Below are 14,038 nucleotides of genomic sequence, written 5' to 3' on the forward strand. Positions count from 1 at the left end.
ACCTAGTGAGCACCGACTCCCTTCATCAGATCTTAGTTCAATTATCACTTCCTCAGGGAGACCTTCAAACACATTGATTAGGTCAAATCCCCTTCTCCCTGCCTACTGCCCTCACCCTCATGATAAGCTTTTAAAGCATCATGCTTCTCTCCTTTTAGGAGTTAGCAAAGTCGCAACTTTACATTTATTTGTTCATTTCTTTGACAAATGTCTATCTTTCCACTAAAGTATAAGCTGCCCAAGGACACAGACTGGTTTAGCTCTCCAATTAGTCACAAGCCTCTAGTACAGTGCCAGGCAAGCAAGAGGTACTCAATGCTTATTTGTTTATTGAACTATGAATGAATAACCAGGCAAGGCAACTGTGAGATTAATGTCATATTACAAAGTAGTTAATAAACTCAAAAACTCAAGTTAGCTAACCCAAGCTAACACAGTCGTTTAGTAACAGAGTTGGGTGGGACTAAACCCCTTGTCCTACTTTCTTTTCCCAATGTGCCTTATCAGAAAAACTATAACCAAAGCATTACGACTCAAATCAGTACAAGTATAAACTAGCCAACCAAATTTGTTTTCCATCACAGTAGTAAAATAAATCAAGTGACCATCAGCAATATTCTAGATAAATGATTATTTGCAAAGTAAAGTTAAATATTATTCAACCAAATGAAAATATCTCCTCAGAAAATTTATATTTATTTTTTAAAAGGATTGTATTTTATAAAGTCTGCATCTGCTTAGGTGTAAGGAGCAGACACTTCCTAAAATAGGTAGATCAAATAAATAAGAACAGGGTTTTGATTTTCTTTGCTGTTTTTTAAACAATAACATACATGTTTAGTTTTGATCACTTGATTTAACAGACAAGAAAATCATGACACAGAAAAGAGAATTAAATTGCATGAAGCTTGTGTCAGGGCTTGTATTAATTTGTTAGTTTGCTTGGGCTGCTGTAACAAATGCTGCAGACTAGGTGGCTTAAACATAAATTTATTTTCTCACTGTTCTGGAGGCTAGGGGTCCAAGATCAAGGTGTCAACAGGGTTTAATTTTTCTGAATCTCTCTCCTTGGCTTGTAGATGGCCATCTCCTCCATGTTGTTTTCACATGGTCCTTCTTCCATGTGTGTCTGTGTCAAAGACAAAGAAAGAATCTTGAAAATAGCAAGAAAAAAGTGACTCATCATGTACTGGGGAGTCTTAATAAGATTAACAGCTAACTCCTCATCAGAAGCTATGAAGGCCAGAAGGCAGTGGAATAACATACAAACTGCTTTTAAAAAAAAACCAAATTTTAAAGTATAAGAAAATTCTATGAGCAATTCTATGTCAAAAAATTAGATAACCTAGATGAAATGGGAAGTTTTCTAGAAAGATACAAGGTACCAAAATTCTCACCATAAATTATGAAGTCCTTTATGTTCTTGTCCATACATAGTAGTCTCATCTATCATCATATCCCCTTTAGCTTATTATACCTCAATTAGCCTGACTCTCATTCAGTTCCTAGCATCATGGAGTACATAATGCTCTATTCCTTTAACTTGTTGATTGCTCCATTTTATCTTTGAGGACTCACTTTAAATGCTATTTCTGCAAAGACAATTTCTTGAACTCCTTATAAGTAACTACTTATTAAGTAATACTATCTGCTTTACCAAAGATAATTTCCTTCATGATACCTTTCCCTCAAATATATACTTGGTAGGTTGTAATCTAGTTTTCAATCAGTTCTATGTTCAAATAACTATGTCCAAACTTCTTTCCTAGATAAAATTCTCAAGGCTGATTTGGGTCTTTGTTTCTGAGCTCCCAGGGCAATATATCTCAACTTAATAGTATATATCTTGAGACCAGATGAAATTAAAAATTTGGGTGGGAAGGCCATACACCCTTAAATCTGATCTGCATTCCAGAGTAGTGTATAAATCAGACACTGCCACTCAAAACCTCTTTAGATCTCATGTATTACAGTTGGGGTTTTGAAGCAGGATTTTTTAGATGACCTAAATTTGAGATTCTCAATATTCTCTTATTGTCTGACAACTGTCCAGTTATTTCAGGATTTATCTTTATTTTTCTTGATGAAAGGAGGAAGTAAAAGCCAATTTACATGATTATTCTGAGTCTTTCCAATGACGTCCCCTAGAACAGAGTTTCTAAACCACAGCATTGCTGACATTTTAGATCAGATAATTATGTACTGAAAGGGTCTATTCTACACATTATTAGATGTTTAGGAGCATTCCTGGCCTCTACTAACTACAAGCCTGCAGTATCACCTTCATCTCCAGTTACAACAAACAAAATGTCTCTAGACATTGCCAAATGTCCCAGGGGTACAAAGTCACCCCCAACTGAGAACTGAAACAACAGGCTCAATAGGCCCACCTTATGCCTTCAAGTTATCACAGGCAATATGTTTACCAAATATTTGTTCAAATTTATAACACGGGCCTCCATTTTTCGAAACTAAAAAAAAGGTTTCCTGACTGCCTAACACAGAGTCAGAGTTTCTTGACTGCCTAACACATTACTGAAAGGTCAATATCACATATTTTAAATATTTTTTATAAATGGCACCACATTTCAAGTTTATGTGGAATCATAACTGCAGAATTAGTTTCTGTACAATAATTCTAGATTCAGAATAAACAAATACAAACATTTGTATATTGTGACGAAACCCAATTTAAATTCATTTCTTACATGTAAAAATACAATTCTGGTTTTTGGTGGTTAGCCTTCTATGTGGGAATTTAGAAATCCCAGCTGCTTTCAATGTGTGGTTCTGTCACTTTTAACACATAGCTTCAAGAGTCACCATGTTTATGTGTTTCAAGTCATAAGCAAAAGAACATGGAGTATTATATAAAGGAGGGTGTTATGGGCTAGACTGGGATACAAGGAAATAGGTTTGATGATTACTCTCAGTGTCTGCTACTTTTACTCATCATTATTATATCCTCTCATTGTACCTTGTACTTTTTTTCTTCACGCCATTCATCATAATTATAATAAACTAAATATTTGAGCAGCTGTTAGTTTAGTATCCAACTTGCCTCAGGGGCAGTACACTCCATAAAGACCAGAACTAATCCATCTTATTTGATGCTGTATCTCCAGATCTAGCAAAGTTCTCGGCATTTAGTACTTTCTCAATAAATCTTTGTTAAATGAATGAATAAAAGAATAAATAAATAGATGAATTAATATCATAGATATGGTACTTGATTTAAATATAGTCTAGTAGATCTTCACAATAGTGTATTATTCTTTGCCAGACACAGATCTGGACATTGGTCAACAAGAGATAATGGCTGGCAGAACAGCAGAATATCCTAATGAGGGACGGTAAGGATGGTGATGCAAGAAGCAAGCAAAACTTAGAATTCTGTGCAGTAGCCAAGAGTTTTCTCTCCTGATTACATGATCTCATGCTTACCCTGCTTAGTTAGAGTATTTACAGCTGGTTCTGATCTCCACCTTCTGGTGAGGAGAAATAGGGGCTTTTTAGTTGCCAGGGCCCAGGTTTTACTGATCGTGTTGGATTCTGAGGCTCCTTCTGCTGCCTGAGATGGTCAACTTGGCTGGGCCATGGTGCCAAGATATGTGATCAGACATTATTCTGGATGTTTCTGTGATGCTGTGTTTGAATGAGATTAACATTTAAAATGGCAGACTTTATGGTGGTCAGATTGCCCTCTGTAACATGGCTGGCCTCATCCAATCAGTTGAAGACCTAAATAAAACCAAAGACTGACCACACCTAAACAGAAGGGAATTCTGTAGCAGAGGGCCTTCAGACTTAAACTGCAGCCTTGGGTCTTCTTTGGGCCTCAAGTCTGCCCCGCCCACCCTTCATTTATTGGACTTTCCAGCCACCATATTCATGTGAGCCAATTACAAAAAATAAATCATACAGTATCCTATTGGTTCTGTTTGGTGGTAAAGTCAAACACACTGCCCATGTAGAGTGTAATACACTCTAATACACTGATTCCAGACTTCACTCTAAATAACAGTATTGCCCTTATACTTTACAAGAATAGCTACTTTCAAAGACTTTGCATAGAGTTGTACTCATGTCTGAAATGGAAAGTGGTCTCTAAAACTGTAGGTATTAGATTCCACTTATCTATTCCCAAATTTATTTATTTTACTTGGTTTTAAGCCCCTTGAGGGCACACCCTGTATTATATCCATCTTTGTATTCCTAGCATCCAGCCAATAGTAGCAGGTTTTAGAAAGTGTGCTGAATTAAATAAATAGACAAATGAAGGGTAAATACTTATGTGTTAAAATATAGGTCTCAATGTGGATTAAATTAAATGAGATCAAGAATATAAAGCTTTGGGCTTCCCTGGTGGTACAGTGGTTGAGAGTCTGTCTGCCGATGCAGGGGACATGGGTTCGTGCCCCGGTCCGGGAAGATCCAACATGCTGCAGAGCAGCTGGCCCTGTGAGCCATGGTCGCTGAGCCTGTGTGTCCAGAGACTGTGCTCCACAACGGGAGAGGCCACAACAATGGGAGGCCCGCGAACCGCAAAAAAAAAAAAAAAAAAAAAAAGAATATAAAACATTTATCAAAATGCCTGGCCATAGCAAGAGTGCATCTAACATTAAGTTTCTGTTTTTTGAATGTGTATGTCAGAGATATAATTTCCTTCATTTCTATAGTTTTCTATTTTAACATCTTTATTGGAGTAGGATTGCTTTACATTGTTGTGTTAGTTTCTGCTGTATAAACAAGTAAATCAGCTATACTTATACTTATATCCCCATATCCCCTCCCTCTTGCATCTCACTCCCACCCTTCCAATCCCACCCCTCTAGGTGGTCACAAAGCACTGAGCTGATCTCCCTGTGCTATGTGGATGCTTCCCACTGGCTATCCATTTTACATTTGGTAGTGTATATATGTCAATGCCACTCTCTCACTTTGTCCCAGCTTACCCTTCCCACTCCCCGTGTCCTTAAGTCCACTCTCTACTTCTGAGTCTTTATTCCTGTCGTGCCCAAAGGTTCTTCAGAACCATTTTTTTTTAACATTCCATATATATGCAATAGCATACAGTATTTGTTTTTCTCTTTCTGACTTACTTCACTCTGTATGACAGACTCTAGGTCCAACCACCTCACTAAAAATAACTCAATTTTATTTCTTTTTATGGCTGAGTAATATACCATTGTACATATGTGCCACATCATCTTTATCCACTCATCTGTTGATGGACACTTAGGTTGCTTCCATGTCCTGGTTCTTGTAAATAATGCTGCAATGAACATTGTGGTACATGACTTTTTGATTTATGGTTTCCTCAGGGTATGTGCTCAGTAGTGGGATTGCTGGGTCATATGGTAGTTCTTTTTTTAGGTTTTTAAGAAACCTCAGTAGTGTTCTCCACAGTGGCTATATCAATTTATATTCCCACCAACAGTGCAAGAGGGTTCCCTTTTCTCCACATCCTTTCCAGCATTTTTTGTTTGTAGATTTTTTGATGATGGCCATTCTGACTGGTGTGAGGTGATACCTCACTGTAGTTTTGATTTGAATTTCTCTAATAATTAGTGATGTTGAGCATCCTTTCATGTGTTTGTTGTCAATCTGTATATCTTCTTTGGAGAAATGTCGATATAGGTGTTCTGCCCATTTTTGGATTGGGTTTTTTGTTTTTGATATTGAGCTGCATGAGCTGCTTGTATATTTTAGAGTTAATCTTTTGTCAGTTGCTACATTTGCAAATATTTTCTCCCATTCTGAGGTTGTCTTTTTGTCTTGTTTATGGTTTCCTTTGCTGTGCAAAAACTTTTAAGTTTCATTAGGTCCCATTTGTTTATTTTTGTTTTTATTTCCATCTCTCTAGGACGTGGGTCAAAGAGGATCTTGCTGTGATTTATGTCATAGAGTGTTCTACCTATGTTTTCCACCAAGAGTTTTACAGTGTCTGGCCTTACATTTAGGTCTTTAATCCATTTTGAGTTTTTTTCGGGTATGGTGCTAAGAAGTGTTCTAATTTCATCCTTTTATATGTAGCTGTCCAGTTTTCCCAGCACCAGGTATTGAAGAGGCTGTCTTTCTCCATTGTATATTCTTGCCTCCTTTATCAAAGATAAGGTGAACAGAGGGGCATGGCTTTATCTCTGGGCTTTCTATCCTGTTCCATTGATCTATATTTCTGTTTTTGTGCCAGTACCATACTGTCATGATTACTGTACTTTGTAGTATAGTCTGAAGCCAGGGAGCCTGATTCCTCCAGCTCTGTTTTTCTTTCTCAAGATTGCTTTGGCTATTCGGGGTATTTTGTGTTTCCATACAAACTGTGAAATATTTTGTTCTAGTTCTGAGAAAAATGCCATTGGTAGTTTGATAGGGATTGCACTGAATCCCTAGATTGCTGTGGGAAGTATAGTCATTTTCACAATGTTGATTCTGCCAATCCAAGAACATGGTATATCTCTCCATTTGTTTGTATCATCTTTAGTTTCTTTCATCAGTATCTTAAAGTTTTCTGCATACAGGTCTTTTGTCTCCTTTGGTAGGTTTATTCCTAGGGATTTTAAACTTTTTGTTGCAGTGGTAAATGGGAGTGGTTCCTTAATTTCCCTTACAAATTTTTCATCATTAGTGTATAGGAATGCAAGAGATTTCTGTGCATTAATTTTGTATCCTGCTACTTTGCCAAATTCATTGATTTAGCTCTAGTAGTTTTCTGGTAGCATCTTTAGGATTCTCTATGTATAGTATCATGTCATTGGCAAACAGTAGCAGTTTTACTTCTTCATTTCTGATTTGGATTCTTTTTATTTCTTTTTCTGCTCTAATTGCTCTAATTTTTCTTCTCCAAAACTATGTTGAATAATAGTGGTGAGAGTGGGCAACCTTGTCTTGTTCTTGATCTTAGTGGAAATGGCTTCAGTTTTTCACCATTGAGAATGATGTTGGCTGTGGGTTTGTCATATATGGCCTTTATTATGTTGAAGTAAGTTCCCTCTATGCCTACCTTCTGGAGAGTTTTAATTATAAATGGGCATTGAATTTTTTCAAAAGCTTTTTTTGCATGTATTCAGATGATCATATGGTTTTTATCCTTCAATTTGTTAATATGGTGGATCACATTGATTGATTTGCATATTTTGAAGAATCCTTGCAATCCTGGGATAAACCCCACTTAAACATGGTGTATGATCCTTTTAATGTGCTGTTGGATTCTGTTTGCTGTTATTTTGTTGAGGACTTTTGCATCTATGTTCATCAGTGATATTGGTCTGTAGTTTTCTTTTTCTCTGTCATCTTTGTCTGGTTTTGTTATCAGGGTGATGGTGGCCTCATAGAATGAGTTTGGGAGTGTTCCTCTCTCTGCTGTATTTTGGAAGAGTTTGAGAAGGATAGGTGTTAGCTCTTCTCTAAATGTTTGATAGAATTTGCCTGTAAAGCCGTTTGGTCCTGTGCTTTTGGTTGGTATAAGATTTTTAATCACAGTTTCAATTTCAGTGCTTGTCATTGGTCTATTTATATTTTCTATTTCTTCCTGGTTCAGTCTCAGAAGATTGTGCTTTTCTAAGAATTTGTCCATTTCTTCCAGGTTGTCCATTTTATTGGCATATCATTGCTTGTAGTAATCTCTCATGATCCTTTGTATTTCTGCAGTGTCAGTTGTTACTTCTCCTTTTTCATTTCTAATTCTGTTGATTTGGGTCTTCCCCCTTTTCTTCTTGATGATTCTGGCTAATGGTTTATCACTTTTGTTTATCTTCTCAAAGAACAAGCTTTTAGTTTTATTGATCTTTGCTATCATTTCATTCATTTTTTTTCATTGATTTGTGATTTAATCTTTATGATTTCTTTCCTTCTGCTAACTTTAGCGTTCTTTTGTACTTTTTCTCTAATTGCTCTAGGTGTAACTATAGGTTGTTTATTTGAGATTTTTCTTGTTTCTTGAGGTAAGATTGTATTGCTATAAACTTCCCTCTTAGAACTGCTTTTGCTGCACCCCATAAATTTTGGGCCATCGTGTTTTCATTTTCATTTGTTTCTAGGTATTTTTTGATTTCCTCTTTGATTTCTTCAGTGATCTCTTGGTTATTTAGCAGCATATTGTTTAGCCTCCATATGTTTTTATTTTTTACAGTTTTTTTCCTGTAATTGATATCTAGACTCATAGCATTGTGGTTAGAAAAGCTACTTAATATGATTAAAATTTTCTTAAATTTACCAACACTTGATTTTTGACCCAAGATATGATTTATCCTGAAGAATTTTCCATAAGCACTTGAGAAGAAAGTGTATTCGGTTGTTTTGGGATGGAATGTCCTATAAATATCAATTAACTCATCTTGTTTAATGTTTCATTTAAAGTTTGTGTTTCCTTATTTATTCTCTGTTCGGTTGATCTGTCCATTGGTGAAAGTGAGGTGTTAAAGTCTCCTACTATTATTGTGTTACTGTCGATTTCCCCTTTTATGGCTGCTAGCATTTGCCTTATGTATTGAGGTGCTCCTAGCTTATGTACTGAGGAACTCCTAGGTGCTCCTAGGGTGCATAAATATTTACAATTTTTATATCTTCTTCTTGGATTGATCCCTTGATCATTCTGTAGCATCCTTCTTTGTCTCTTGTAATAGCCTTTATTTTAAAGTCTATTTTGTCTGATATGAGAATTGCTACTCCAGCTTTCTTTTGACTTCCATTTGCATGGGCTATCTTTTTCCATCCCCTCACTTTCAGTCTGTATGTATCCCTAGCTCTGAAGTGGGTCTCTTGTAGACAGCATATATATGGGTCTTGTTTTTGTACCCATTCATCTTGTCTATGTATTTTGGTTGGAACATTTAATCTATTTACATTTAAGGTAATTATAGATATGTATGTTCCTATTACCATTTTCTTAATTGCTTTGGGTTTGTTTTTGTAGGTCTTTTCCTTCTCTTGTGTTTCTTGCCTAGAGAAGTTCCTTTAACATTTGTTGTAAAGCTGGTTTGGTGTTGCTGAATTCTCTTAACTTTTGCTGTAAATCTCTTAATTTCTCTGTCAAATCTGACTGAGATCCTTGTTAGGTAGAGTAATCCTGGCTGCAGGTTTTTCCCTTTCATCACTTTAAATATGTCCTGCCACTCCCTTCTGGCTTGCGGAGTTTCTGCTGAAAGATCAGCTCTTAACCTTATAGGGATTCCCTTGTATGTTACTTGTTACTTTTTCCTTGCTGCTTTCAATATTTTTTCTTTGTACTTAATTTTTGATAGTTTAATATGTGTCTTGGCATGTTAGTTCTCGGATATATCTTGTATGGGACCTTCTGCAATACCTGGGCTTGATTGACTATTTCCTTTCCCATATTAGGGAAGTTTTCAACTATAATCTCTTCAAATATTTTCTCAGTCCCTTTGTTTTCCTCCTCTTCTTCTGAGACCCCTATAATTTGAATGTTGGTGCATTTAATATTGTCCCAGAGGTCTCTGAGACTGTCCTCAATTCTTTTCATTCTTTTTGTTTATTCAGCTCTGTGGTGGTTATTTCCACTATTTTATCTTACAGGTCACTTATCCATTTCTCTGCCTCAGTTATTCTGCTGTTGATTCCTTCTAGAGAATTTTTCGTTTCATTTTTTGTGTTGTTCATCATTGATTGTGTGCTCTTTAGTTCTTCTAGGTCCTTATTAAATGTCTCTTTTATTTTCTCCAATCTATTTCCGGATTTTGGATCATCTTTACTATCATTATTCTGAATTCTTTTTCAGGTAGTCTGCCTATTTCCTCCTCATTTGTTTGGTTAAGTGGGTTTTTACCTTGCTCCTTCATCTGCTATGTATTTCTCTGTGTTCTCATTTCACTTAACTTACTGTGTTTGGGATCTTCTTTTTGCAGGCTGCAGGTTAGTAGTTCCCGTTTTTTTGGTGTCTGCCCCCAGTGGGTAATGTTGGTTCAGTGTGTTGTGTAGGCTTCCTGGTGGAGGGGAGTGGTGGCTGTGTTCTTGTGGATGAGGCTGGATCTTGTCTTTCTGGTGGGCAGGGCCACATCTGGTTGTTTGTTTTGGCGTGTCTGTGAACTTAGTATGATTTTAGGCAGCCTCTCTGCTAATAGGTGGGCTTGTGTTCCTGTCTTGCTAGTTGTTTGGCATGGGGTGTCCAGCTCCAGAGCTTGCTGGTCATTCAGTGGAGCTGGGTCTTAGCATTGAGTTGGAGATCTCTGGGAGAGCTCTAGCTGATTGATAGTACGTGGGGCCAGGAGGTCTCTGGTTGTCCAATGTCCTGAACTCGGCTCTCCTACCTCAGAGGCTCAGGTCTGACACCAAGCCTGAGCACAAAGACCCTGTCAGCCACATGGCTTAGAAGAAAAGTGATAAAAGAAAGAAAGAAACAAAGAGAAAAAAATAAAATAAATATTTTAAATAAAAAAATTTTAATATTAAAATAAAAAAATAAAATAGTAATAAAAAAAAGAAGAGAGCAACCAAACCAATAAACAAATCCACCAATGATAACAAGCACTAAAAACTAAACTAAGATACACATATAAATCAGAAACTGGTCAGTCACATACAGCAAACCCCAAGTCTACAGTTGCTCCCAAAGTCCACCACCTCAATTTTGGGATGATTTGTTATCTATTCAGGTATTCCACAAATGCAGGGTACATCAAGTTGATTATGGAAATTTAATCCACTGCTTCTGAGGCTGCACAGAGAAATTTCCCTTTCTCTCCTTTGTTCTCACAGCTTCTGGGGTTCAGCTTTGGATTTGGCCCCACCCCTGAATGTAGGTTGCCCTCTGGCATCTGTTCTTTGCCCAGAAAGTAGCTGGTTAAAGGAGTGGCTGATTAGGTGTCTATGCCTCACTCTGGCCGGGGGGAGAGAGGGGTATGGCATGCGGGGCCAGCCTATGGGGGCAGGGACCAGCATGATGTTGCAACAGACTAAGGTGCACTGTGTGTTCTCCCAGGGAAGTTGTCCCTGGATCACAGGACCCTGGCAGTGGTGGGCTGCACAGCTCCTGGGAGAGGAGGTGTGGATAGTGACCTGTGCTTGCACACAGGATTCTTGGTGGCTGCAGCAGCAACGTTAGCATTTCATGTCCATCTCTGGTGTCCGCACTGACAGCCATGGCTTGTGCCCATCTCAGAAGCTCGTTTAGGCAGTGCTCTGAATCTCCTCTCCTCGAGCACCTGAAACAATGGTCTCTTGACTCTTAGGCAGGTCTAGACTTTTTCCCAGACTCCCTCCCGGCTAGCCGTGGCACACTAACCCCCTTCAGGCTGTGTTCACACAGCCAACTCCAGTCCTCTCCCTGGGATCTAACCTCCGAAGATGGAGCCTCTGCTCCTAGCCCCCTACTTGTCCTGGCGTGTGAGCATACAAGCCTCTCAGGCTGGTGAGTGCTGGTCGGCACGAATCCTCTGTGTTGGAAACTCTGCTTTGCCCTCTGCACTACTGTTGCTGTGCTCTCCTCTGTGGCTCTGAAGCTTCCTCCCCACCCCACCCCATTTCCACCAGTGAAGGGGCTTCCTAGTGTGTGGAAGCTTTTCCTCCTTCACAGCTCCCTTCCAGAGGTGCAGGTCCCATCCGTATTCTTTTGTGTGTGTTTTTTCTTTTTTCTTTTATCCTACCCAGGTACGTGGGAGTTTCTTGCCTTTTGGGAAGTCTGAGGTCTTCTGCCAGCGTTCAGTAGGTGTTCTGTAGGAGTTGTTCCACATATAGATGTATTTTTGATGTATTTGTGGGAAGGAAGGTAAACTCCACATCTTACTCCTCTGCCATCTAACATTAAGTAGTAATATCTATTACAGGCAACCTTGTTTCATTGTACTTCACTTTATTGCACTTCACGGATGCAGTGGGTTTTGTATTTTTTGGGTTTTTCTGTATCACAAATTGTAGGATTTTGACAACTCTGCATCAAGCCAATCTATCAGCACCATTTTTCCACCAGCACTTGTTCATTTTATGTCTCTGTGTCACATTTTGGTAATTCTCATGCTATTTCATGCTCTTTCTTTTTATTATATTTGTTATGGTGATTTGGGATCTGTGAACTTTGATGTTACTATTTTAATTATTTTGGGGCACAAGGAACCATGCCCATAAAAGATGGTGAACTTATTGATAAATGGGTATGTACTGACTGCTCTACCTATCTTCTTCTGTTCCCTCATCTCTCTCCCTCTTCTTGGGTCTCCCTATTCCCTGAGATACAACAATATTGAAATGTGGACAATTAATACCCCTATAATGGTCTCTAAGTGTTCAAATGAAAGAGAGTCACGTGTCTCTCATGTTAAATCAAAAGCTAGAAATGATTAAGCTTAGTGAGGAAGGCACACCAAAAACTGAGATATGCTGAAAACTAGGTCTCTTACTCCAAACACTTAGCCAAGTTGTGAATGCAAAGGAAAAGTTTTTGGAGAAAATTAAACAAGCTATTCCAGTGAATGCATGAATGATATATGAAACAGCCTTACTCCTGACATGGAGAAAGTTTTTAGTGGTCTGCATAGAAAATCAAACCAGTCACAACATTCCCTTAAGACAAAGTCTAATCCATAGCAAGGCCTTAATTCTCTTTAATTCTATGAAGGCTGAGAGAGGTGAAGAAGCTGCAAAAGAAAAGTTTGAAGCTAGCAGAGGTAATTCACAAAGTTTAAGGAAAGAAGCTGTCTCCATGACATAAAAGTGCAAAATGAAGGGCTTCCCTGGTGGCACAGTGGTTGAGAGTCTGCCTGCCGATGCAGCTGGTGAGTTTAAGATGAAGCCAATGCTCATTTACCATTCTAAAAATCCTAGGGCCCTTAAGAATTATGCTAAATCTACTCTGCCTGTGCTGTATAAATAGACCAACAAAGTCTGGATGATAGCACAACTGTTTACAACATGGTTTACTGACTATTTCACGTCCACTGTTGAGACCTACTACTCAGAAAAAGGCTTCCTTTCAAAATACTACTGCTCATTGACAATGTACCTGGTCACCCAAGAGCTCTAATGGAGATGTACAAGACTAATGTTTCCAAGTCTGCTAACACAACATCCATCCTGCGGCCCATGGGTCAAGGAGTAATTTCTACTTTCAAGTCTTATTATTTAATAAATATGTTTCATAAGGCTATAGCTGCTACAGATAGTGATACCTCTGATGGATCTTGGCGAAGTCACATGGAAACCTCTGGAAAGGATTCACCATTCTAGATGCCATTAGGAACATTTGTGATTCAGGGGAAGAGGTCAAAACATCAACATTAACTGTAGTTTGGAAGAAGCTGATTCCAACCCTCATGGATGACATTGAGGGATTCAAGACTTCAATGAAGGAAGTAACTGCAGATGTGATGGAAATAGCAAGAGAACTAGAAGTAGATGTGGAGCCGGAAGATGTAACTGAATTGTTATAGTCTCATGACAAAACTTTAATGGATGAAGAGCTGCTTCTTATGGGTGAGCAAAGAAAGTGGTTTCTTGAGATGGGATCTACTTCTGTGAAGATATTTTGAAGATTGTTGAAAGGACAACAATGTATTTCGAATATTACATAAACTTAGCTTATAAAGCAGAGGCAGGTTTTGAGAGGATTGACTCTATTTCTAAAAGAAGTTCTACCGTGGGTAAAATGCTATCAAACAGCATTTCATGTTACAGAGAAATCATTCATGAAAGTAAGAGTCAGTCGATGCAGCAAACTTCACTGTTGCCTTATTTTAAGAAATAGCTGCAGCCACCCCAACCTTCAGCAACACCACCCTGATCAGTCAGCAGCCATCAACACTGAGGTAAGACCCTCCACCAGCAAAAATTTACAACTTGTTGAAGGTTCAGATAATGGTTAGCATTTTTTAGCAATAAAGTATTCTTTAATTAATGTATGTACATTGTTTTTAGACATAATGCTATTGAACCCTTAATAGACTACAGTATAGTGTGAACATAACTTTCATACGCACTGGGAAACCAAAAATTTCAAGTGACTCGCTTTACTATAATATGCACTTTACTGCAATGGTCTGGAACTTAAACCTGCAATAACTCTGAGACATGCCCATACTGTATCCTGGAA

General features: G+C 38.1%; 1 protein-coding gene across 1 annotated transcript in view; it reads right to left on the reverse strand.

Annotated features, from left to right (window-relative positions):
• Positions 1 to 1,025: 1,025 nt before the first annotated feature.
• Positions 1,026 to 14,038, reverse strand: part of METTL15 (methyltransferase 15, mitochondrial 12S rRNA N4-cytidine) — a 382,965-nt gene continuing 369,952 nt past the window's right edge. The window contains exon 6 of the mRNA XM_060104443.1: positions 1,026 to 1,129. Within this exon, the coding sequence (XP_059960426.1) occupies positions 1,104 to 1,129 (26 nt within the window). The 3' untranslated portion in view covers positions 1,026 to 1,103. The remainder of the gene's footprint in view (positions 1,130 to 14,038) is intronic.

This window comes from Mesoplodon densirostris, chromosome 7, assembly GCF_025265405.1.
Source record: "Mesoplodon densirostris isolate mMesDen1 chromosome 7, mMesDen1 primary haplotype, whole genome shotgun sequence".
NCBI classification, from domain to species: Eukaryota; Metazoa; Chordata; class Mammalia; order Artiodactyla; family Ziphiidae; genus Mesoplodon; species Mesoplodon densirostris.